The sequence below is a fragment of the Oncorhynchus keta genome, chromosome 28, assembly GCF_023373465.1.
Source record: "Oncorhynchus keta strain PuntledgeMale-10-30-2019 chromosome 28, Oket_V2, whole genome shotgun sequence".
Taxonomy (NCBI): domain Eukaryota; kingdom Metazoa; phylum Chordata; class Actinopteri; order Salmoniformes; family Salmonidae; genus Oncorhynchus; species Oncorhynchus keta.
Window position 1 is genome coordinate 49,634,915 of NC_068448.1, and position 23,049 is coordinate 49,657,963.

General features: G+C 39.4%; 1 protein-coding gene across 1 annotated transcript; it reads left to right on the forward strand.

Moving 5' to 3' along the window:
* Positions 1-1,668: 1,668 nt before the first annotated feature.
* LOC118361146 (coagulation factor XIII A chain-like) lies at positions 1,669-22,877 on the forward strand. The gene is made up of 14 exons (XM_052484232.1): positions 1,669-1,822; positions 4,124-4,300; positions 6,718-6,966; positions 9,593-9,705; positions 9,857-9,964; positions 10,748-10,919; positions 15,941-16,088; positions 16,627-16,736; positions 19,926-20,014; positions 20,201-20,363; positions 21,102-21,380; positions 21,818-21,978; positions 22,455-22,591; positions 22,736-22,877. Exons 1-14 carry the CDS (start codon positions 1,669-1,671, stop codon positions 22,875-22,877), a joined length of 2,202 nt encoding a protein of 733 aa, XP_052340192.1.
* The last annotated feature ends 172 nt before the right edge of the window (positions 22,878-23,049 follow it).

The following is a 23,049-nucleotide window of genomic DNA, read 5'->3' on the forward strand; positions in this document are numbered from 1 at the left end:
TTACACATTTCAAATGTTTAAAGTGCAGGGATATTTCCCCCTGATCTTAATAAGAAATGACTATACTATACTATACATTTAAAGATACACTTTAATTAATGGATTACATAACTTGGAAATTACATGTGGGATAATGGTGGTCTTAATGTATCATGGTAAATGAGGAAAAACATTTGAGTTGTATGGAACGATTTCCAAATAGATAAATCGGCCTTAGCCTGTTAAAAAAGTAGGATTAATTTGTTCTGATGATAGTACTCACCAGAGAACTAAATCGTCTTGAAAAATGTTGCCATTTTTGTGAGTTGCCCACAGCACGCTCATCCAACATATCACTACTTTACTCAAATGTTATCTAAATTTCTCTCTATAAATTATAGATCTAACTTCATTGGAATATATATAGAACTTTCTTTTTAAAAGTTAAACAATTTGATCAACTTACCACAAAATCATTTTGTTTAAATATCTCAAAACATTTTTGCTGTTGTTGAGCAAGAGCAGTTGCCGTCATGGAAGGTGTTGAGTAAATAATATGGTGACATCTGACACCAAAAATAATTTGGTGGTCTTCATATGAATTAAAGGGGGGTAACTGTCCTCCCACTACAATTTATGAAAGAAAGCTTGCAGTTTATTAGGCTACAGATGAAATAAATTATGATCTTGCTGTTGTGTCCATAATAATCTCATCATGTAGGCTTTACCCGCACTGTATCTACAAGCTGTTGACTAGAACACACGTGCCAAGACCAGAGTGGTCATTTTTCATGACAAAACCAACAGTAGAGTTGAAAATGTGATACATGGGAATTCAACCCCTTAAGTCATTTTTATGTACACTACATCAGCATGCTAAGTCTTTTATCTGCAACAAGTCAATTTGATGGAAATACGTAATGTGGGAAATTGTGCATATGGTTTTGAATGCGGATTTTAGAATATCCTATGAAAATCTGTCACCAATTGGATGGAAACCGAGCTGTTGATAACAATCAAATCAGTGATGTATCATGTTAGCTCATGAATATTGATGTGCCTGTACCAGTGGTTCCAGACGATTGTCCATCCTGAAATATTTCAATGCATTTTGACGAATTCTTGTGTATATATATATATTGTTTTATCCATGACTTATGCCATATTAATATGATATCTAAATATGAGAGTGACGAACAAAATCAATGGGGGCCCCCTAAAGGTCAGGTACTCCGGGCACAGTCAAATCGGTCATTTGGCCAGGATTACTACAACTATACCTAGCAGTAGATTAATATACCAATCTAAAACATTTTAACTGACATGGGTTAACTGATGCACTACCAAGTTTTGAAATTGCACCTTGTGAATTCTGATATCCTAACTCTCAACAGTAAAGTTCCTTTGAGTAAGCACTTCACTGTTAGTCTACACCTGTTGTTTACGAAGCATGGGACGAATACAATTTGATTTGATTTGTAGTTGATAACCCCACTAAGTTTCGATTTGTTAATTTTGAAAACAATTCCGAGGTCCTGGGTGTGGCCCTGGTTGCAATATGTTATGCAATTATCATAGATACAAGCATTTTCTGCTTGTAAATACAATACATATCTCCTTGACCACTTTTTTACAAATATTTTTTTTTGATCTACAGAACAGCGAAAACTGTTGATCCCTGCTTTCAACATGTCTTCCTCTGCACACTGTACCGGGTCCAACTTCCCCGGGCGCCTGGAAAGCCCCATCTGTAGCTCCAATGCTGAGCAAGATGACCACCGTCTTCCCAAGTTTGAGGACTTTGGGGAGGCTGTGGCAATTCCCCATGGCCCCTCCAGTGATGGTACAAGATATAGAAATATAATTGAAGTGTTGAGAGTATGTGTTTGTGTGTGCATGCGTGCGAATGTGCGAGAGAGAAAAAAAGAGAGAGACCTAGTCAATTCTCTGTCATCAGTAAGTAATTCATCATACACACAAAAATGTGCATCACCATTTCTTACCCCAGTCCTTGGCCGATTATGATAAATGAGATCATTACACATTACAGAGCAAATTCTTCAGTGTTAAAAAAATATATAAATTAACACTGTGTTAAAACAACACTGATACCAGAGTCTATGGACCCATATACACACCGAAAAGTGTTAAATGAAGAAACAGCTTATTGTAAAGTCTTATTCAAATATTTCCCAGAGTGCCTTGCCTTCCAAGTAAACTGTAGAGTTACCACCCATGACTGCATTTTTTTATTTTTTATTGAACCTTTTTTTAACTAGGCAAGTCAGTTAAGAACAAATTCTTATTCACAATGACAACCTACCCCACCCAACCCGAACCTGGACGACGCTGGGCCAATTGTGCGCCGCCCTATGGGATTCCCAATCATGGCCAGTTGTGATACAGCCTGGAATCAAACCAGGGTCTGTAGTGATGCCCCTAGCACTGAGATGCAGCACCAATTGGGAGGCAGATAAATGGTTAGTGACAGATAGATGGTTGTTGCATTCATCCACCAAGTGAGATCCTAAGCAAATATTTTACGATTAATGTATATATATGTATATATATAGAGAGAGATATATATAAAGCAATACAATACAATTATGTATTTCAAAAGGCTTTATTTTGAGGGCCTAGTTTTATCCTAACACAGAGGCTTGAAGCTCATAACCATGCACATCATTATCATATTTCCCAGCATGCTCTATTGCAGGTAGACTTTTTGAATTGTTTGTTTCAGTATCATTAATCTTATGCTACTGAAATATAAATTACAAACATTTTCTAAAGTAATCCAATATGTAACTTGGATTTATTGCACCCATTACTGATGGTTTAGGCAGATGGTTTGGGTTGTTTTATAAATGTGTCTTGTTAATTCTTCAAGTAATTCTGAATACTGGTTGCAGATGAAACACATTTGAAGAGTTGGATATCCACACACTGTCTGAATTCTAATAGGAATTACACATAGCCTTATAAATTAGCATAATGTGACTTGCATGTCTGATATGGCCTGTAACTAGTGATGTTACACTACTCTGGACGGCTCTGACTTAGAATACGTGGACAACTACAAATACCTGGGTGTCTGGTTAGACTGTAAACTCTCCTTCCAGACTCACATTAAGCATTTCCAATCCAAAATTAAATCTAGAATCGTCTTCCTATATCGCAACAAAGCATCCTTCACTCATGCTGCCAAACATACCCTCGTAAAACTGACCATCCCTTGACCCTCCCGTGTGATAGCCTCCAACACTCTACTGAACAAACTGGATGCAGTCTATCACAGTGCCATCCGTTTTGTCCCAAAGCCCCATACACTACCCACCATTGAGAACGCTCATCGTTGGTTGGCCCAGCTTCAACTCGTCGCCAAACCCACTGGCTACAGGTTATCTACAAGTCTCTGCTAACAGATTGGATTAGTTCAGAAAACTGTATGTAATTTAGTTTTGTGTAGCATAAAATGTACCAACCAATCAACGTGTACACATCATAGTCAAACAAACCATTTTGAAAATATTCCTGCAAATGAGCCTGCTGTTTAATATCATATATGGTTCAATGTAGAATCCTTCTGGCCTTCCAAAGAACAATCAAAGAACCCTTCCTTCCAAAAACTGTTCTTAGGATGTTAAAAGGTCTTGGTAGAACCCTATCCCTCCGCAAAAAAACCTCTTGGTACCCTTTCTTCTATGTATAGGACATAAATTGGATGAATGCAACAATCATGTCTCTGTCACTAACAAATACAGTCATGGGTGTTAAATCGACAATTTACTTGAAAAGCAAGGCACTCCGGGAAATGTTTGACGAAGGCTTTACACTAAGCAGTGTATTAATTTACCACTGTTCTGGTGTCTACATGAGTCCACAGACTCAACTGTTTCCGTTTTGATTGAACACTCAGTGTTAATTTCTTGTTTTATCAATGGAGAATTTGCTGTATATGTGTGCCAACTCTGCACGGTCGAAGTGGTCAGCAGAAATCCTTGTTCCCATTTTGACTGCACACTCAGACCTGACATCCTGAAAAGTACCCTTTTTACCCAAAAAGTTGAATCTAAAAGATTTTACGATTGTTACCTGGTTATCTAAACATCATTATTTAGCTTGTGATCTCCTTATTTTGCAGCCACCCTGGAATGTGTGAGAGTGGACATGATGCAAAATGAGAACAAGAGCGACCACCACTGTCACTTGTACAAAAACAACATTCTCATCGTCCGCAGAGCCCAAGAGTTTCAGATGACTCTCCAGTTCAACCAGCCCGTAAATCCCAGTGACAATTTCCAGATTGAGTTTTACATTGGTAAGACGTTTTTACACATTTCCACCAATGTAGTGTACATTCCTTTCTGCTGGATACAAATGAAATGACATGCATTGCTTGACTTCACTGACGGTGATGTATGAATTATAGTGTTCACCATTTGATAATAGTCTTAATGGGAGGGGTTGGTGTGTTAGAGGTGAAGTTGCATCTCAATACTACAATTGTTCCTCTCCTAGTCTTCTCTCTGTCATCTGTGTTTTGCCTCTGTAGCCAATCAGAAACACTAATATATAAAAGTGCCAAGTTGAAAGAAAAACAGATTATTGACATATTCCCATCTAAACATCTGTAACGTCTGTTGATAGTAACCTTGGGGTGCCTCCCGATTCTCCAAACATCTCCCCAAGTGTGCTCTTGCACACTTCCCATCATGGATTTAGGGAGTTTCCACTATTGTTGAATCCATGAAAGAGAGTGTGCAAGTGCACACTTCGGAAGAAGCGTGTAGAATAGGGATGTGTCCAGGTGTTACGTCCATTGTTGGAATGAGACCAAGGCGCAGCGTGGTAAGCGTACATCTTTCTTTATTTTAGATGAACACCAAACAAAAAAACCACGAAACGAACGTACCGCTCTGTAGCGCTAAACAGCAACTATACAAAGAAAAGATCCTACAAACTCTGGTGGAAAACAGGCTGCCTAAGTATGATCCCCAATCAGAGACAACGATAGACAGCTGCCTCTGATTCGGAACCATACCCGGCCAACAAATAAGTAGAACACATAGATTTGCCCACGCAAATCACACCCTGACCTAACCAAATAGAGAATAAAAAAGGCTCTCTAAGGTCAGGGCGTGACGCCAGGGTCTCTTTCACACATTATACTGAATGCTTACATCATTCTCACAGGGGAATTGATAAAAAGAGTTGCCACTCTATGTGCTGGATTTAATCCATATTGCGGAAGTTTCGCGGGAATAACGCGATTGAAATTGAATGGTAATTTCCGATTGAGATGGCAGCGTTTACTGTGAATGCAGTCTCCACAAACGCAGGAACATTGCCTTTAAATTTCAATCGTATTTTACCACGGAACTTCCGCGACACGGATTGTATCGAGCCCTTTCGTGTCAGCTACAAAACTGCAATATGTCAACTAAGTACAAACAAAATAGGAATGACAGGAAAATGGCTGCTTAAGAAGTATGACACCATTTGTTTTTTACCTTCAAGCGACTTACCTTTCACTTATGCCTTGAAAAGGCTTTCATGCTCAATATATTTTTTATCTCCCTGAATGTGGTGTTGTCCTCTTACATCTGCTGTGAAATTCCTAGTTTACTGTGTTCAAAAGGTTTTGAGAATAGGACATAAAAAAACTAAGCAGAGTGGTTGCGTGGTAATTGTGAGGCACTTCTAAAATAATGGTGCAAATGGACATGCATCATCCTTGTTGAAATTATGAGAGTGTTATGAATGAAGATAGAGTATGTGAATTTAAATATGTGCAGCTGGAGCAGCGTACCCTAGCAATCCATCTGCAGTTAATGGTTTGCAGTCGTGTAAAGTAACTATGTAAAAAATACTTTGAAGTACTACTTAAGTACTTTTTTTTGAGTAGCTGTTCATTGCTATTTATACTTTTGACAACTTTTTACTTTTACTCCACTACATTCCTAAAGAAAATAAGTACTTTTTACTCCATATATTTTCCCTGACAGTCAAAATTACTCATTACATTTCGAATGCTCAGGCGGGACAGAAATATGGTCAATTTCACTCACCTATCAATGTAACTTGTTGTCATCCCTACTGCCTCTGATCTGATGGACTCGCTAAAAACAAATACTGCATTTGTAAATGATGTGTGAGAGCTGGAGGTGTGCCCCTGGTCGTCCATAAATAAATACAAAAACAAGAAAATCCTGCCGTCTGGTTTGTTTAATGTAAGGAATTTGATGTAAAGATTGTACTTTTACCCGAGTATGACAATTGAGTACTTTTTCCACTACTGATGGTTTGTTGCATTCCAGGTCACCTTTATTGCAGTCGCGCTGCACAGACTACCGACAACAGTATCTTCTGTAATGTTGTTGTGATATTGAGCAGACCTTGACTTGTGTTGGTTGATGTGTTGTTAACTATTTTTTTGGGTGCCACTTTATTTTACAGTACAGAAAATTATCAGGTATTTATAAAATAAATGTCATGGTAACACAATAATTACACAGTAATAACTTATGATTTACTTGCTTTGTTTCTTCAATACTCATTAAAACAGTAGCTACTTGGTACCATTTGTTACCAACTGAGGTTAATTATTTGAAGAATGTACCAGAAAGTATTGATTGTTACCACATAACATCATATTAAATACTAAGATAGTTCCTGTGGAAACATGAGTGTCTACATGTGTTGACGTTTCCCCTGTCATGTCACCTTCTCCCTCAGGTATCAATACCTACATGTTGAATGGCACAAAGATCATCATCTCCTTTGACGGCTCACAATCTGGGAATTGGACCGGCCGCATGATACAGCAACAAGGGGATGAGTGCGTGGTGGGCATCACCCCTTCTGCGGACGCCATCATCGGGAAGTACTACACGAGTGTGGCGGTCATCGGGTCCAATGGAGTCTCAAGGACACAAAATGACTCTGGAACAGACTTCTACCTCCTGTTCAACGCCTGGGCGTCCAGTGAGTGGAATCTTTGTGGATTTTTGTTTGTCCTCTTCGGACCGCTTAAGATAAAACATATGTATTATACACCCCTTACGGGAAAAAAACAAATGATTTCACACATGGAAAATCACATGAATTCACATGTGACATTCAATGTTAAATCATGTGAAATTTTGTTTTTTTAAAAACTTAAAGTGATGATATCTCACATAACCTTTCACACGTGGATTCAAATTTTGTGCTTTTAACATACTTATAGTTACTATACTTATATAGTTGACACTTTCACATGATTACATTGTGTATGTTTACATGGTAATTATTATTCAACATGTCCTCACCTGGGATATGAACTCGTAACCTCTTAGTTGAAGGTATTCCAATATTCCTGCTACTCCACCACGTCTTATTCAATGGCTGATTTAACCTGTATACCAAAAATTGGAATTTAAGTCAATTTAATCCCAGTTTTGTTAAAAATACACTCAAGAAAAAACATGTTTACAATAATAATATGCCCCACCAACATGTGACAACTATACAGAAAACCACTCACATCATCAATGATCAGAGAATATTCAGATGGAACTCATGTGCAGAGATGTATTATAGGTAATGAAAGTGTAGAGAGGAACGTTACAGTACAGACTTTGCAGCGCCACAGATTGATCAGCGTACCTCAAATCCATTGGTTGTGAGTTGAAATCCCAGGTGGGGTCATATTGAAAAGTCAGTTCTAAGTGATCATGTCAAATGGAATCTCATTATCCTTGATTAGTGTAAAAAGTATTTATTTTATCTGAACATCGTACCACTTACTTTGAAACCCCCCTATAATTTCATTCCCCTTTATGTTTTTTTTACGTGTGAAATCACATTATATATATAGATTATCACATTAAATAAAAAAATGTCACATATGTAGAGCTGAAATTATCACATGTAAATAAAAAAAGAGACACCATATGTGAAACTGAAAATGAAAACGCTTAAAAATGTGATTTCTCACGTTTAAAAAAAAGAAAGAACATTTCACATCACCTGAATTGAATATTCTAACTCTCATATGTGGAGTTGCATTTTTCACATGTAAACAACTTTCACTTGAAAATATAAAGTTGCATTTTTCGCATGTTGAAATTTGCATCACCATGTTGTCACATTTATTTCACATGGTATCATGTTTTCACATGTGTAGTTCAATGTTATCACATGTTGCTTTTACATGTGAACAAAAGTTATCACATTAGCTTGTGATCACATGCAATCACATGAGAAACACATGTTATCAAGTGTAATTCATGCTGGCAGGTGTCATTTTTAACATGCTGTAACACGCCGGTTGGAGGATTCGGAGAGTGGAACATCAGCTATATGAAAGCTAAGACTTGGACATGAGTATTAAATGATGAAAATCAATTCTCATCCTAACATTCATCCCCCTCCCACTAAGAAATGTTGTTGTTTCGTAAATTGAAAAAATACACTATACTAGTTTAGGAACAGAACATTTGGGAAATATTTAAATGTTTAATTTGTTGATTCATGACACCAAAAAAATCTGACAGTGATGAGATACTGTAGCCTGCATGAAAAGTATATTTTGATTCACAAAAGAAAAACATGGAGTCACTTTTTTTATTTTATTTTTGTTAAAGCTCCACAGTTAAATGCAAAATTCTACTGACAAAATACAAAATGTCAAAAGCCGATACAACAACAGTGTAAAATAACATTCAGTCCATATTTTCTCTTTTATTAAACAACCTTTTTCACCAAACCATCAAAGAGGATCAGGCGCGGTCCACATGCAGGTAGCAGGCCCACAGTCATATGGGAAACGCATCACCAAGGCCTCCTTCGGTTTCACATTCATACAAAAGTCCCTCACACAAACAGTAGCCGGTAACATAGTTCTCCCACACAGCTCCATCCATCCCATATGGGTAACCAGCCGGTCGGAGAGCAGAGTTCTCCCACTCGGGGGTGCCTCCATGCAGAATTGTTGTCGCATCCAAGTTGTATAATCCACGGCTCAAACCCGTCCAGAATGGCGGGAGAAGCCCCATTCCCATCACATCCACAAAGCAAAAGGAAGGTCCAGTATGTGTCAAAGTCTGGGTAAAATGTACTTAGTTGGTAATGACATTTCAGACATGTGGGCAGTCTAGTACTCACTGTTCACCCATCCAATAAGCTAGCAGTGAGGGAGATGATAGTGCAGAGAAAGCTGCCCATGCTTCTCGTCGTATGCTTGCTCCATAGGGCTAGAGTAGGCCTGGCTAGCATGCATGCAGCCTAGCGAGGTCATGTCACTTTAGTCCAGCGATAACTTCAGAAGACACAGCTGCCACCAATGTAATGCGCTGTTAGGAGGGTTCAGATAGTGGAACATCAGCTGTGTGCACGCAAAGACTTGGACGTCAGACAGCGCACGGAGCTCAACAGGATGTGGCTTCCTTCCAAGGACATGTGACCACGGTCTCAATTAGTTCACGTGACACAAATTAATTTATAGACACAGGTCAGGCATTAGAAATCAAATGATGAACATCCAATTCTCATCCTTACAAGTCACATCTAAAGTAACAGATGACCATATTCTGGTAATGAGGCTGCAATTTATTTCTGATTTCTTTAGATGATGAGGTGTACATGCCCAATGAGGAAGAAAGGCAGGAGTATGTGATGAATGAAAATGGCTACATATACCAGGAGGAATCAGGTGATGGAAGACAATGGTATTATGGTCAGGTACATCAAAAGACTACACACACATGCCCCACGCACACACACACACACACAGATCAAATACCTTAATGTCCTGTATACACTACACACACATTTACAGTTGTGTCATTATTGTTCCTTTTTTGAGGCTGGAGGCTATATTTCTCTCTTGTAGTTTGGGGAAGGGATTCTTGATGCCTGTATCAAAATCTTGGATGACTCACACATGCCTCTAGTAAACAGAGGCAATGCTGTCAAAGTCTGCAGGATAGGCTCTGCAATGGTGAGTGATATTTGCATATAACATAAGCACACTACACAAATTCCAAAATGAGCCCTAGTTTAAGCACTAACAGCCAAGTGCTTTTCACAACCACAAGACGTACCAAGCATTTAACCTGAACTTTAGTCTACATCCACAGAATGTGATTCGCAGTAGATACTATACATATAATCACGCCTGCTCCAACTCCCCCTCCCTGGCGCTCAAAGGCGTCAGGCTCCCCAGCATTACACACTCCTGCAACCATCATTACGCACACCTGCCTCCCCCCCCTGTCACGCACATCAGTGATTATTGGACTCACCTAGACTCAACACCTGTGTCATTATCTCCCCTATATCTGTCTGTTCCCCGCTTCAGGATTGATGTTCGTTTGACGTTGCATACCCGGTTCTGACGGGGTATGCCTGTTTGTTGTCTGTTCCATATTAAATGTTCAACTCCCCGTACCTGCTTCTAATCTCCAGGGTCGGTCCTTACACATATACAGTGCATATTGAATGAGATATTGCCTCACTAGATTATTTTGATATAATATTTCAGGAAAAAGTGTAAAAAAAAAAAAGTGTATATTTGTGTCTACATTTAACTGGTAAAAGTTTATTGTGATATGAATAAAGGAAACAATTACCCCGGTACCTGGCCTTAATTAAACACTCAATTTTCTTTTGCATGCTTTTATCAACTTACTCTGAACATTTCATTTCAAACTAACTTATATACCTGGTGCACTAATCTCTTTGGGGGGTTTTCTATATATTTTTCCATTCCTTGTGGACCCAGATGAACTCCCAGGATGACCGCGGGGTCTTGGTGGGCAACTGGAGCGATGACTACTCCCTCGGCACTGCACCAACCTTCTGGATTGGCAGTGACCAGATCCTGCTCCAGTACGTCAACAAAGGGCCCGTCAGCTTCGCCCAGTGCTGGGTCTACGCCGGGACGTTCAACACCTGTGAGTGCCTGATTAAATTCCCTTTTCATTTTCAAAATCAGTCAACATTATTATGTCCACCCCACAACATAGGTCATGTGTCTTCCAAATGACCTGTGATTTTCACTAAGGGATTGATGGGCAATAGAAAACAGGCCCATCCAGTTATAAACTGCAGTTTTCAACTGAGAAAAGGTTGCCTTAAAATTAGAGGGTAGATCAGTTTTAATATTGCAGATGGATTGTGGTTTCCATTAATAAATTGTCTGCATCATTTCCAATCTTTCCCGTAACCCTACCATCCTCCCCTAATTGTAGTAAACTAATGGACAACAACACCTAGGCTTCTACTTCCAGCTTATACATACTATATACATTTTACAGACACAGTATATTTTAAAATAGTTCTCTTTTGTTGGTTTTTAATCCCATCCTTCAGAAAACCTCAAACCCTCCCATCTATTTCTGAAGACCGTCCAGTTTTAATTTCTATTTGCCAAATATTTTTCAACTGTAATGTGATGTTTCACAAAAGTTCTGAACCTTTCTATACTCATAGTTTCTACAGATGATTGTAAATTAAAGAGAAACATTTTGAGTATTATTATATTATTGATGGATTGACTATGGCTTTTTAAATCACCCAGCAGTTATATTTACAGAGTTAGCAATAATTATTCAGCCATTCCTGAACTTGCGACCAAAACAAGGTAAACATGAACAGTACCAAAACAAATTACCTAAATATTCTGTCTCTTTGCAGCAAAATCTGCAGATCTGGGATGGTTGTATCCCTCATTTATACAGTATAACATTAAATTGGTTGCAAGAATTTTGTATAGTAATTTAAATTGAAAAACAATAAGTTTAGAATCCAGCATCGTTTTGTGTATCCGTTCATAAACCATGTGCCATTGAATCTGTACATCAAAAATCTCTTTTCAAGTATTTTGCGATCTATATGGAAAAATATCCAACAATTTAAAAAAATATTCTGTGCGCTACGCATTTTTGTTAGTATTTTTCATTAGTTGTAAGGGGCCTCCAATTTTTTTTAAATGGATGTAACAGCTTTCTTGTGGAGAAGGAGAGTCGGACCAAAATGCAGCGTGGTGATGATTCATGATATTTTAATGAAGGAAAAAAACTATACGTGAAGAAACTACAAAATAATGAAATGTGAAAACCGAAACAGCCCAATCTGGTGCAAACACAATGACAGGAACAATCACCCACGAAACACTCAAAGAACATGGCTGCCTAAATATGGTTCCCAATCAGAGACAACGATAATCACCTGCCTCTGATTAAGAACCACCTCAAGGCAACCATAGACTTTTCTAGACAACCCTACTCAGCCACAATCCCAATACCTACTAAAACCCCAATACAAAAACACACCACAAAATAAACCCATGTCACACCCTGGCCTGACCAAATAAATGAAGACAAACATACATACTTCGACCAGGGCGTGACAATGGACTGGATATTTATATATTTACCACTTGGTTTATGCCTCAGTAATAATGAAATCAGACCTGGTTGAGTATCTGATAATCTACCAGTTTTATAGGAGTGATTAAAACATCCTAATAAACGGTCCTCTGAGTACAGTACATAAAAAAAAGGTTTGGTATGCCATCCAGGCATAGGGTTTTCCTGGACTTGCACCAAGATGTTCCTCCTCTGTAATTTGGCCTTCACATGAGTCTTTCTGTACAGCTGTTCATTTTACATTATTAATAGAAAAAAATGTTGGATATTGGAGATGGAGGAGACTGTAACCAAAACTTATGCTTAAAAGTACTTTCCCTCTTTCAAAATATTCTTTGGTAAATCATGGGTGACTGTTAGTTGTAACAAGTTTCAGTAAATTATTTTTGGTAGCATTTCTATGTTGAAGATAAGAAATGATTTGGTGCATTTTTCCCTCACATTCAACCAGTTTGATAATTTTTTTATAATATATTACTTCTTGAATAAGTTCCTTAATTTATTTTTGTTTATCCTCAAACATATTCTGTGCCTCTACGGGAAAGTTTTTATTGCTATTAATCTGTCCTTCTATTTCATTATTTTTACCTAAATTGCTTTTATTTTAAAGATGAGTATTGAATTGCGTGGCCTATAAAGGCACATAGATGAATAAAACAGAAAAGTTATTTTCTCCAAGATTTGAGGGAGTGCGCACATGCTGCTGTTCTTTGCTGAGCGCTACAGACCTGGTTGAGTATCTGATAATACAAATGTTCGGGAATATGTTTTGATTTTTAATGCATTGTAAGTCTGCATGATGCACCTCTAATGATGATTTGAAAAAAGTTGCACCAAAGGCATGAGCTCTGCTTAGTTTTTTGAGAGGGTTGTACACACTTCATCAATGCAACTGTTCTGGTTGAATTAATTTATTGCCATCGGGGTCCGCTGGTGTAACTGCTAAACTGCTTTCTGACCGTACACTGTACAGCATGATTGTAGCAGCAACGAATGTGTTAGTTCAATTTTTTTCTAGTTGACAATGATATGACAACTACAGTATGCAGGCTGTCTATAGAGGTTAGCGGTCGTGATATGGTTTGGCTTGGAAAGGTTTTTTCACCTGGTCACCCACAGCTGTAGTGTTGTGCACTGGAGTCCACAAGGGAAGGGGAAAAGTGAGAGGAGGAGAGCTTGTAGATAGTTACGAGAAGAAATTATATACAGTTGAAGTCGGAAGTTTACATACACCTTAGCCAAATACATTTAAACTCAGATTTTCACAATTCCTGATATTTAATCCTAGTAAAAATTCCTTGTTTTAGGTCAGTTAGGATTACCACTTGATTTTAAGAATGTGAAATGTCAGAATAATAGTAGAGAGAATGATTTAATGTCAGCTTTTATGTCTTTCCATCACATTTCAGGTCGGTCAGAAGTTTACATACACTTGATTAGTATTTGGTAGCATTGCCTTTAAATTGTTTAACTTGGGTCAAACGTTTTGGGTAGCCTTCCACAAGCTTCCCACATTAAGTTGGGTGAATTATGGCCTATTCCTCTTGACAGAGCTGGTGTTAACTGAGTCAGGTTTGAAGACCTCCTTGCTCACACACGCTTTTTCAGTTCTACCCACAGATTTTCTAGGATTGAGGTCAGGGCTTTGTGATGGCCACTCCAATACCTTGACTTTGTTGTCCTTAAGCCATTTTGCCACAACTTTGGAAGTATGCTTGGGGTCATTGTCCATTTGGAAGACCCATTTGTGACCAAGCTTTAACTTCCTGTCTTGATATGTTGCTTCAATATATCCACATCATTTTCCTGCCTCGTGATGCCATCTATTTTGTGAAGTGCACCAGTCCCTTCTGCAGCAAAGCACCCCACAACATGATGCTGCCACCCCTGTGTTTCAAGGTTGGGATGGTGTTCTTTGGCTTGCAAGCCTCCTCCTTTTTCCTCCAAACATAATGATTATGGCCAAACAGTTGTATTTTTGTTTCATCAGACCAGAGGACATTTCACCAAAAAGTACAATCTTTGTCCCCATGTGCAGTTGCAAACCGTAGTCTGGCCTTTATGGTGGTTTTGGAGCAGTGGCTTCTTCCTTGCTAAGTGGCCTTTCAGGTTATGTCGATATAGGACTCATTTTACTGAGGATATAGATAATTTTGGACCTGTTTCCTCCAGCATCTTCACAAGGTCCTTCACTGTTGTTCTGGGATTGATTTGCACTTTTCGCCCCGAAGTACGTTCATCTCTAGGAGACAGAACATGTCTCTTTCCTGAGCGGTATGATGGCTGCGCCGTCCCATGGTGTTTATACCTGCGAACTATTGTTTGTACAGATGAACGTGGTAACTTCAGGCGTTTGGAAATTGCTCCCAAAGATGAACCAGACTTGTTGAGGTATACAATTTGTTTTTCTGAGGTCTTGGCTGATTTCTTCTGATTTTCCCATGATGTCAAACAAAGAGGCACTGAGTTTGAAGGTAGGCCTTGAAATACATCCCCAGGTACACCTCCAATTTACTCAAATTATGTCAATTAGCCTATCAGAAGTTTCTAAAGCCATGACATCATTTTCTGGAATTTTCCAAGCTGTTTAAAGGCACAGTCAACTTAAGTGTATGTACACTTCTGACCCATTGGAATTGTGATACAGTGAATTATAAGTGAAATAATATGTCTGTAAACAATTGTTGGAAAAATGACTTGTGTCGTGCACAAAGTAGATGTCCTAAACGACTTGCCAAAACTATAGTTCGTTAACAGGAAATTTGTGGAGTGGTTGAAAACGAGTTTTAATGACTCCAACCTAACTGTATGTAAACTTCGGACTTCAACTGTAAACAACAAATAAAGTGATCGTGCTGTTTTTATGTGGCTGTGTGATAAAAGGTGTTTTAATTCCGGCGATTCTGTTGAAAAACATTTCTTAAACTGAAGGAAACGGAACAAAACAGGGCTAAACATATTACACCCTAGATCAGCTAGATGTTGAGTGTGCAAGGCGGTATTGAATGTGTCACTGTCTGTCACCTTGATTACTCAAAATTCTCCCGACCTGCGCACCTACGTTGCAAACTTTCATTCATAGACTAGGTTGTAGGAACCTCATGATGGGTACAGGGAACATTTTTGTATCGTGTAGTAGCCTAAACCTACCGCTGTTACATTGAATGACAGTCATCCAGTATGCTGTAATAGAAATAAGGCCATGCTCATTATGCTAAGCCATAGCTCAATACACAAATCCCGGTTTTCTGACTAGTCTGGAGCATAGGCCACTTTCTAGGTATGCATGAGATGTAGAAAATGTGTAATTAAATCCTATTAGCAGATAAAAATAGGTAGCAGTTTCCTCAGACAAGGCCCGCTGCTGTGCAAGTAAAACACACTTCTGAAAGTTATATCGGTAAATCTACTCTAATCAATTGATTGAATACATTTAATGTATTAGTTAAACATTTATTAATGTTAACAATTGCATGTAAATTAATATATGCTTATTTTTGAAGTATTGCCTAGTCTCTTTAACGGTGTCCCCTCCCCTGCCCCAGTTCTGCGGTGTCTGGGCATCCCTGCCAGGGTGATCACCAACTTCAACTCCGCCCACGACAACACAGGGAACATAATCACAGATCTCGTCTTCAACTCAGTGGGAAATCAGCTTGAACTGAACGAGCGCCTTACCAGAGACTCAATCTGGTAGTTATATTTCTGCTTATCCATTTGTATTGAATGAAAATGAAATCCCAGAACGTAGTTTTCTATAATCCTATCTTTCACTGTATGTACTGTAAAAACAGTTTAGTCATAGCATGATGGGGGGTGAAATGGACTAGATGTCCCTGTTATCTTTAAATCAATGTGCTCCAAGAAGAAAATGATTGTGCAGAATCCCAGATAGTGTATCTCAGTGGTGAAGGATGACAGATTGTGTACCTGAGTGGTGCAGGATGCCAGATAGCGTACCTGAGTGGTGCAGGATGCCAGATAGTGTTCCTGGTGGGTGCAGGATGCCAGATAGTGCTCCTGATGGGTGACGGATTCCAGATAGTGTTCATGATGGGTGCAGGATGCCAGATAGTGTTCCTGATGGGTGCAGGATGCCAGATAGTGTTCCTGGTGGGTGCAGGATGCCAGATAGTGTTCCTGATGGGTGCAGGATGCCAGATAGTGTTCCTGATGGGTGCACGATGCCAGATGTTATTGTGTTATTGAGAGGTGTGCATTGTCTCCACAGGAACTACCACTGCTGGAATGAGGCTTACTTGTCCAGATTTGACCTCCCTGCATACCAGAACTTAGGTGGCTGGCAGGTGGTGGATTCAACCCCCCAGGAAACCAGTGATGGTAAGAGAGAAATTAGGATAATGGGAGAGAGAGACCTAATTTTCATTTCTGTATACACATTTTTTATGCTTAGAATGGGATTCAAAATTGCATAATAAAATTAATGAAAACGCAGCCATTTAAGATAGTGTGTTCCATGATCATTTGAAGGCTAAATAAATGCAAATACTGAGCTATATTGTATGGAAAAACATTACATTATTTTATACTAATACAATTGCTCAGCAAAATATATTTTGTTTATTTAACAAGTAATACAAAACCATCTAAAAAAGAGGGTCAAAATGATTGGCATCCCTGTTTTCAATAGTCCAGCACCCTCCCATTGCGAGGATAACGACACTGAGCCTTTTCCTTCAATGTTTTACGAGATTGGAGAACAAACACATTAGGAGTGATATCAGACCACAGTTCCTCGATAAAGAATCTCTCCAGATCCTTGATATCTTTAATCTGCACTTATGGACTGCCCTCTTCAATTCAAACAACAGGTTGATTTTGTACTCAATTAACCATTTGTTTGTGGATTTTGATCAGTGCTTGGGGTTATTGTCATGCTGGAAGATCCACTTGCAGCCAAGTGTCAGCGTCAAGGCAGAAGCAACCAGGTTTTTGGATAAAATATCCTGGTACTTGGTAAAGTCCATGATGCCATTGATCTTAACAAAGGCCCCAGGACCAATGGAAGCAAAATAGTCCCAAAACATCAAAAATCCACCACCTTATTTTACCATAGGTATGAGGTACTTTTATGCATACGCTTCTGTTTTTCAACACCAAGCCCACCACTGGTGCGCGTGGCCAAAGAGCTTCATTTTCATGTCATCTGACCATAGCGCTGTTTCCAATCCATGTGCCAATGCCATTTATTAAACTCTAGGGAGATGCTACTGTATGGTCAGATAACATGAAAATAGAGCTAGTTTTTTCTCTTTCTCTAAGCAATTGTATTAGTATAATAGAACATATATATTTTTATACAATATAGAATAGCTCAGTATTTGTATTAGAATAATTTATTCTATACAGTCTTTTTTGCTCATCTTTATCAAGGGTGCCAATAATTATTGACCTCGCTGTATATTTTTCCACATTTGCATTTTTTCATTTGAAATGAATGTTCTTGGGCCCTTTCTATGTTTATGGCTGTTCTCGTGCTTTTAAAGCATTTACTTTAGATTGTGTTGTGTTGCAAAACAAGATACCCAACACACTTGTTTCACATATCCAGAGCCATGTGTTTAGAGAGTTGGGACATTGAGGTTTCTGCATTGCGATGCCTTCACATAACACTACAATATTCTACGGCAGCCATGTTAGCTCCCGAATGAGCATTATGTAATTGTCCCAGTTCTTGTTGTTTGTCTCTAATGATTTTTAAACTTAAAAGATTAAACACATTTTGTACGTCTTCACCACATCTGTGATTATTTCAGCAGATGTTATTATTTCCTAAAGTTATGAAGTATAAGGCTTTAGATTTTGAAAGATTTGCACAAAACCAGTGGGTAACAGTTTTATCCCCCTGAATCCAGCAATATAGTTGAAATGATAGTGACGTCAAATGTTTTGGGGAAACGTGTCGCTTTGTTATTGAGAACACTGGACAAAATAGTAGAGCGCAGGCCTACATAATGGCATTTATATTCAAGAAAGTGTCTGAATGTAGCTGTTAACACAGGCTGTAGACTTGGAGAAAAACTGCAGCAGAAACAAAAAAAAACGGGAAATCAGTTACCAGTCTAATAGTATTGAAATTGACAGCATCGCTAGTCCATGCTTTGACCAGGGACCCATTCTGGTAGTTGACGACGAGGCAGGCAAAGGTGTAGAGCTGGTTGATGCTTCCAGGGATGGTGAGAGGGATGACGGTGTCAAACAACTTGTGCTCCTTCTCTCTGCAAGTCAGCTGCTACACAGGGACCATCGGCCGAGATGTATTGCGTCTCCCTGAATTCTGCTGCTGGCGTCTGTGCTCTCTTTCAGAGGAACAATGGTCTGTATAGACCTTACAGGGCAATGGTCTGTATAGACCTTACAGGGCACACAGTCATCCACAAGGAAACCTTTTTCCACCATTATGGCCATCGCTGGTTTCAGCAGAGAAACGATGTCGGACTGCTTCAGGATCTCCTCACTGACAGAGCCTCCATATGGGGCTGAAACAAAGAAATGTGTTAAGAAAGTTGCCCCATGTTGTCACGATGCAGCTCACAGTCCGCTGGTGGATGTTGAATCTGTGGGCCAGATCCCTCTGCTTCAGACTCAGTGACAGATGAGTCATGAAAAGGAAAAACTTGTCTGTGGGCTGCAGGGATTGTGACTGATGGAAAAAAAAGGATTAAGATGCATTACTATGCAAAATTATAACTAACCTGATCAGCCCTACAGATTGCAGATAAATATGATAATATGGAATTACAGCATCGCCTCTGCTAGAAAGGAGTCTCTGTCAAAGGTTTTGGGTCAACCAGCAGGACAACAACCTAAAACACACACCAGAAAGCACCCAGGAATGGTTCAAGAAGAAAAGCTGGACTATTTTGGAGTGGCCAGTGTTGAGTCCAGATCTGAATCCCATCAAAAATCTATGGCGAGAACTGAAAACAGCAGTCGGTGGAATGCATCCCCAAAATATTGCAGAATTGGAGCAGTTTGCAGCAGTTTTAGGGATCCAATAAAAGATGCAGCAAGCTCATTGATGTCCACAGGAAGCATTTGTTGGCAGTTATCTGGCCAAAACCTCTGCATCCAGGTATTAGCTCTTGGGTGATAATAATTTTGTCCATGTCATTTCACCAAATAGTTTTTTAAATCTAAACTCATTTTAGAATAAATTGGAAATGATTGATAAAAAGTGCAAGGGTGCCAATATATTAGGCTGCAATTGTACAGGCAATAATTTAAATGTATTAAATGGCTCTGAAAAGCATTGACTGCATCTTGAAAATGTACCAATACCCTGATAATTAATACAATCCATTTCCAATTGCGTTGCTGTATTCTCCAAAAATGCTAGCCAATATATTCTAGAAGATGCTAAATAACCAGCTAACAAAATATCAAAACCGTTTGGATGAAATAACAGCACCCTAGGGAAGTCGTAAATAAGAAAACATTTAGAAACGTGAACTGTCCCTTGTAAAGTCAAATAGACAGGTTCATGGGTTGTTGATATTGTTTTTGCAGGATATTTCCGCTGTGGACCTTGCTCTGTCAAAGCCATCAAGGAAGGAATGCTTGGCTATCAATTTGATGCCCCGTTTGTGTTTGCTGAGGTAAAACAATACGTCTTCTTTATGCTTGACCAGTAAACACTCTGTTGAATGTTCAGCCATAATGACTTCATCATCACTCTATGCCATGATGAACCGTAACGCAGCTATGCTTTATAATTTGCAATACATCTTATTTAATTCAAATCAATCATCATATTCACATTTATCTCTTTCTTTTAACCTCAGGTGAATAGCGACGTTCACAAATACAAGCTAAATACACAAACTGGGAAAACTGAGTTACTAAGCGTAGACACAACTTATGTCGGCATGAAAATCCTGACAAAGTCCATTGGTGGAAACAATTATGAGCCAATGGACATTACAGGGACGTACAAATACCCAGAAGGTATGTGGCACCTGGACAATGGAGTAGGCTGGCAAGGGTGCAACTGCACATTTTAAAGGTTGTTATTGGGGCAGTTTGCAAAATGTCTCATGAAACTAATGCAACAAGAATGAAGAATAGAAATGACTTTGCTATTACTGCTTTTCAAATTACTTTGCAAAAAAACATAAACGCAACATGCATCAATTTCAACGATTTTACTGAGTTACAGTTCATGTAATGAAATCAGTCGATTTAAATAAATGTATTTGGCCCTAATCTATGGATTTCAAATGACTGGGCAGGAGTGCAGACATGGGGAGCCAGGCCCAGCCAATCAGAATGAGTTTTTCCTCACAAAAGGGCTTTATTACAGACAGAAATACTCCTCAGTTTCATCTGCTGTCAGGGTGGCTGGTCTCAGAAGAAGCCAGATGTGGAGGTCCTGGGCTGTACAGTATATACAGTATATATATATATATATATGTGAAATACAATTGCCAAGAGTTTCATATCAGTCCCATGGTTGTTCTTTTAAGGAGTGTGGTAGTCCCAGTCCTCTCATATTTGTCTGTCTATTCTATTTGATAGCGAGAAAGAAAATATAGAAGAGAGATGCTAAAATAGCAGTGGGCCGGATTCAAACCCTTGCTGCAGCGATATATGTATTCCGAAGAGAGCGGTTTAGATCACTAGACCAGCCTAGGCCACCAGTCCCATGTTAACTCTATTCCCCTCCAACTTCCCACACACACACAGGCAGTAGTAAAGATAAGGAGACCATGAAGAATGCAGAGAGAACCTACAAGACGCATTTGCAATATGACGATGAGCAGGGCGTGGAGATGACGCTGGAGATCCCGCAGGAGCGTGTGAAGATTGGCCAGAACTTCCAGATGGCTGTGGTCTTCAGGAACCTGAGTGAAGACACACGCACCATCCATGGCCTCCTGGTTGGCTCCACGATCTACTACACCAACATCCAAAGGGCTCAGTTCAAGCAGGAGACCTTTGACGTCACTCTGAAACCCATGGAGAGTGAGTAGAAACCAGGGTGACCCTTCATATACCTACTGTACTGTAGGTCTTTTTGGGCTTGTCTCCATGTATCACAACTTTGTATGATAGTCCTGCAAAGCTTTCAGACCCCTCCTCTGAAATAAAATCCTCAACAGTTTATAGAAAATGCTTTGCAGTCCTTTTACAGCTTTATGGCAACGTCCTGTTTCAGCAGGTGTGTGTATGTATTGTATTGTAAGAGAAAGTGAGGTAAAGATGGGATGCTCTCTTGTACTTACCTCAAAAGACTTTACAGGTAACAACCTGGTAACAAATGGTAAACAATGGTGAATCCCAAATAATCCAAATATGGATTATCAGGTAATAATTATAAAAGTTATGTTCTGCCAAAGATGCTCCTGTTGTTGATTGAATTTGTTTCGTTGTCAAAACTCTTGTCTCCCTAAAACCAACAGCGTCGAGGATACAGGTGGTCGTGCTGGCCCAGAACTACATGCCCAAGCTGGGTTGCCAATCCAGCCTCCGCTTTGTGGTGACGGCCAAGAGCATGGAGAACAACCAGGACTTGATGGCCATACAGATAGTGAACCTGAAAGGCCCCGAGTTGGCATTTGCGGTGGGTCTGGAAGTTTCATTAGTCCTCTTTATTAGGATGTATTTCCTTAGTCCTTTAAAGGGATAGTTCACCCAAATAAAAAATGTCATCATCTTCTTTACCGTATCAGCAGTAATTTGGTGACAGTGGCCAGGTACACAAAATTAAATCAAGGATTGCTCTCTTACTTTGTCCATAGACTGCTGACATGGTAAGGAAAACTGTCATTTTGTAATTTGAGTGAACTATCCTTTAAAGTGTTCCGTAAAAGTATGTATGAAATTTATTTAGTTTTTCCCCAAGAGCTAATGTAGTAGTGTACCCAATTAAAAACCTATTTGTGCTGCTGGAGTGCTGCATCTCTCCTCGCCTTTGTTAAATCAGCCATTCTGAAAAACATCCATGCTCCCAAAGCAGGGGAGTTGATAATCCCTAGATTATTATAATGTCTTATATCACCATAGATTGTTGTGAATGGACCATCTCTATTTGAACAGATGAGTGGACCAGCGAAGGTGAACCAGGAGATATTTGTCAAGGTGGAGTTCACCAACCCGTTCCCATTCAGCCTGCATGACGTGAGGATGGCCATGCAAGGGCCTAATTTCATCTCATACCGGGAAAAGTTGTACAGGTAAGAGGATTTACAACTCCAAGTCCTCACATCATGAGGATGTTCACACTTACATTAGTCTCACAATCACAAAAACAGATGTAGTCTGTTTAGTATGTCAATCTGTGTGTTTGTGTGTGTGTGTGTGCGTGTGTGTGTTTGTAGTGAGATCGCTACCGGCACCTCCATCACCTGGATAGAGTCCTCTGTCCCTACGAGGTCTGGGAATACAATGGTCTCTGCTGTCCTGGACTGCTCAGTCCTTGGGAATGTGCAAGGCAATTGGGCCATCGGCATCCAGGCCTGATCATTGCCCAGGAAGCCCTTCCCACCTGCTAATCGCCTGCCATCGACCGGAGAACCATGGACGAATAGAGGCTCTTGTATAGATCTGAAAGGATTTGATTGCTGGATAAGCAATTCTATCTAGCTTATGAGAAGGTGAGGGCAAGCAAATAACATACCCCTTATGGAAAAGA

Excerpts from the sequence above, each read along its gene's own strand:
- LOC118361146 (XM_052484232.1), top strand. The coding sequence starts at position 1,669 with ATGTCTTCCTCTGCACACTGTACCGGGTCCAACTTCCCCGGGCGCCTG. Across the intron at positions 9,965-10,747 it reads GCAGGATAGGCTCTGCAATG|ATGAACTCCCAGGATGACCG; the intron begins GTGAGTGATATT and ends TTGTGGACCCAG. Across the intron at positions 20,015-20,200 it reads CCCCGTTTGTGTTTGCTGAG|GTGAATAGCGACGTTCACAA; the intron begins GTAAAACAATAC and ends TTTTAACCTCAG.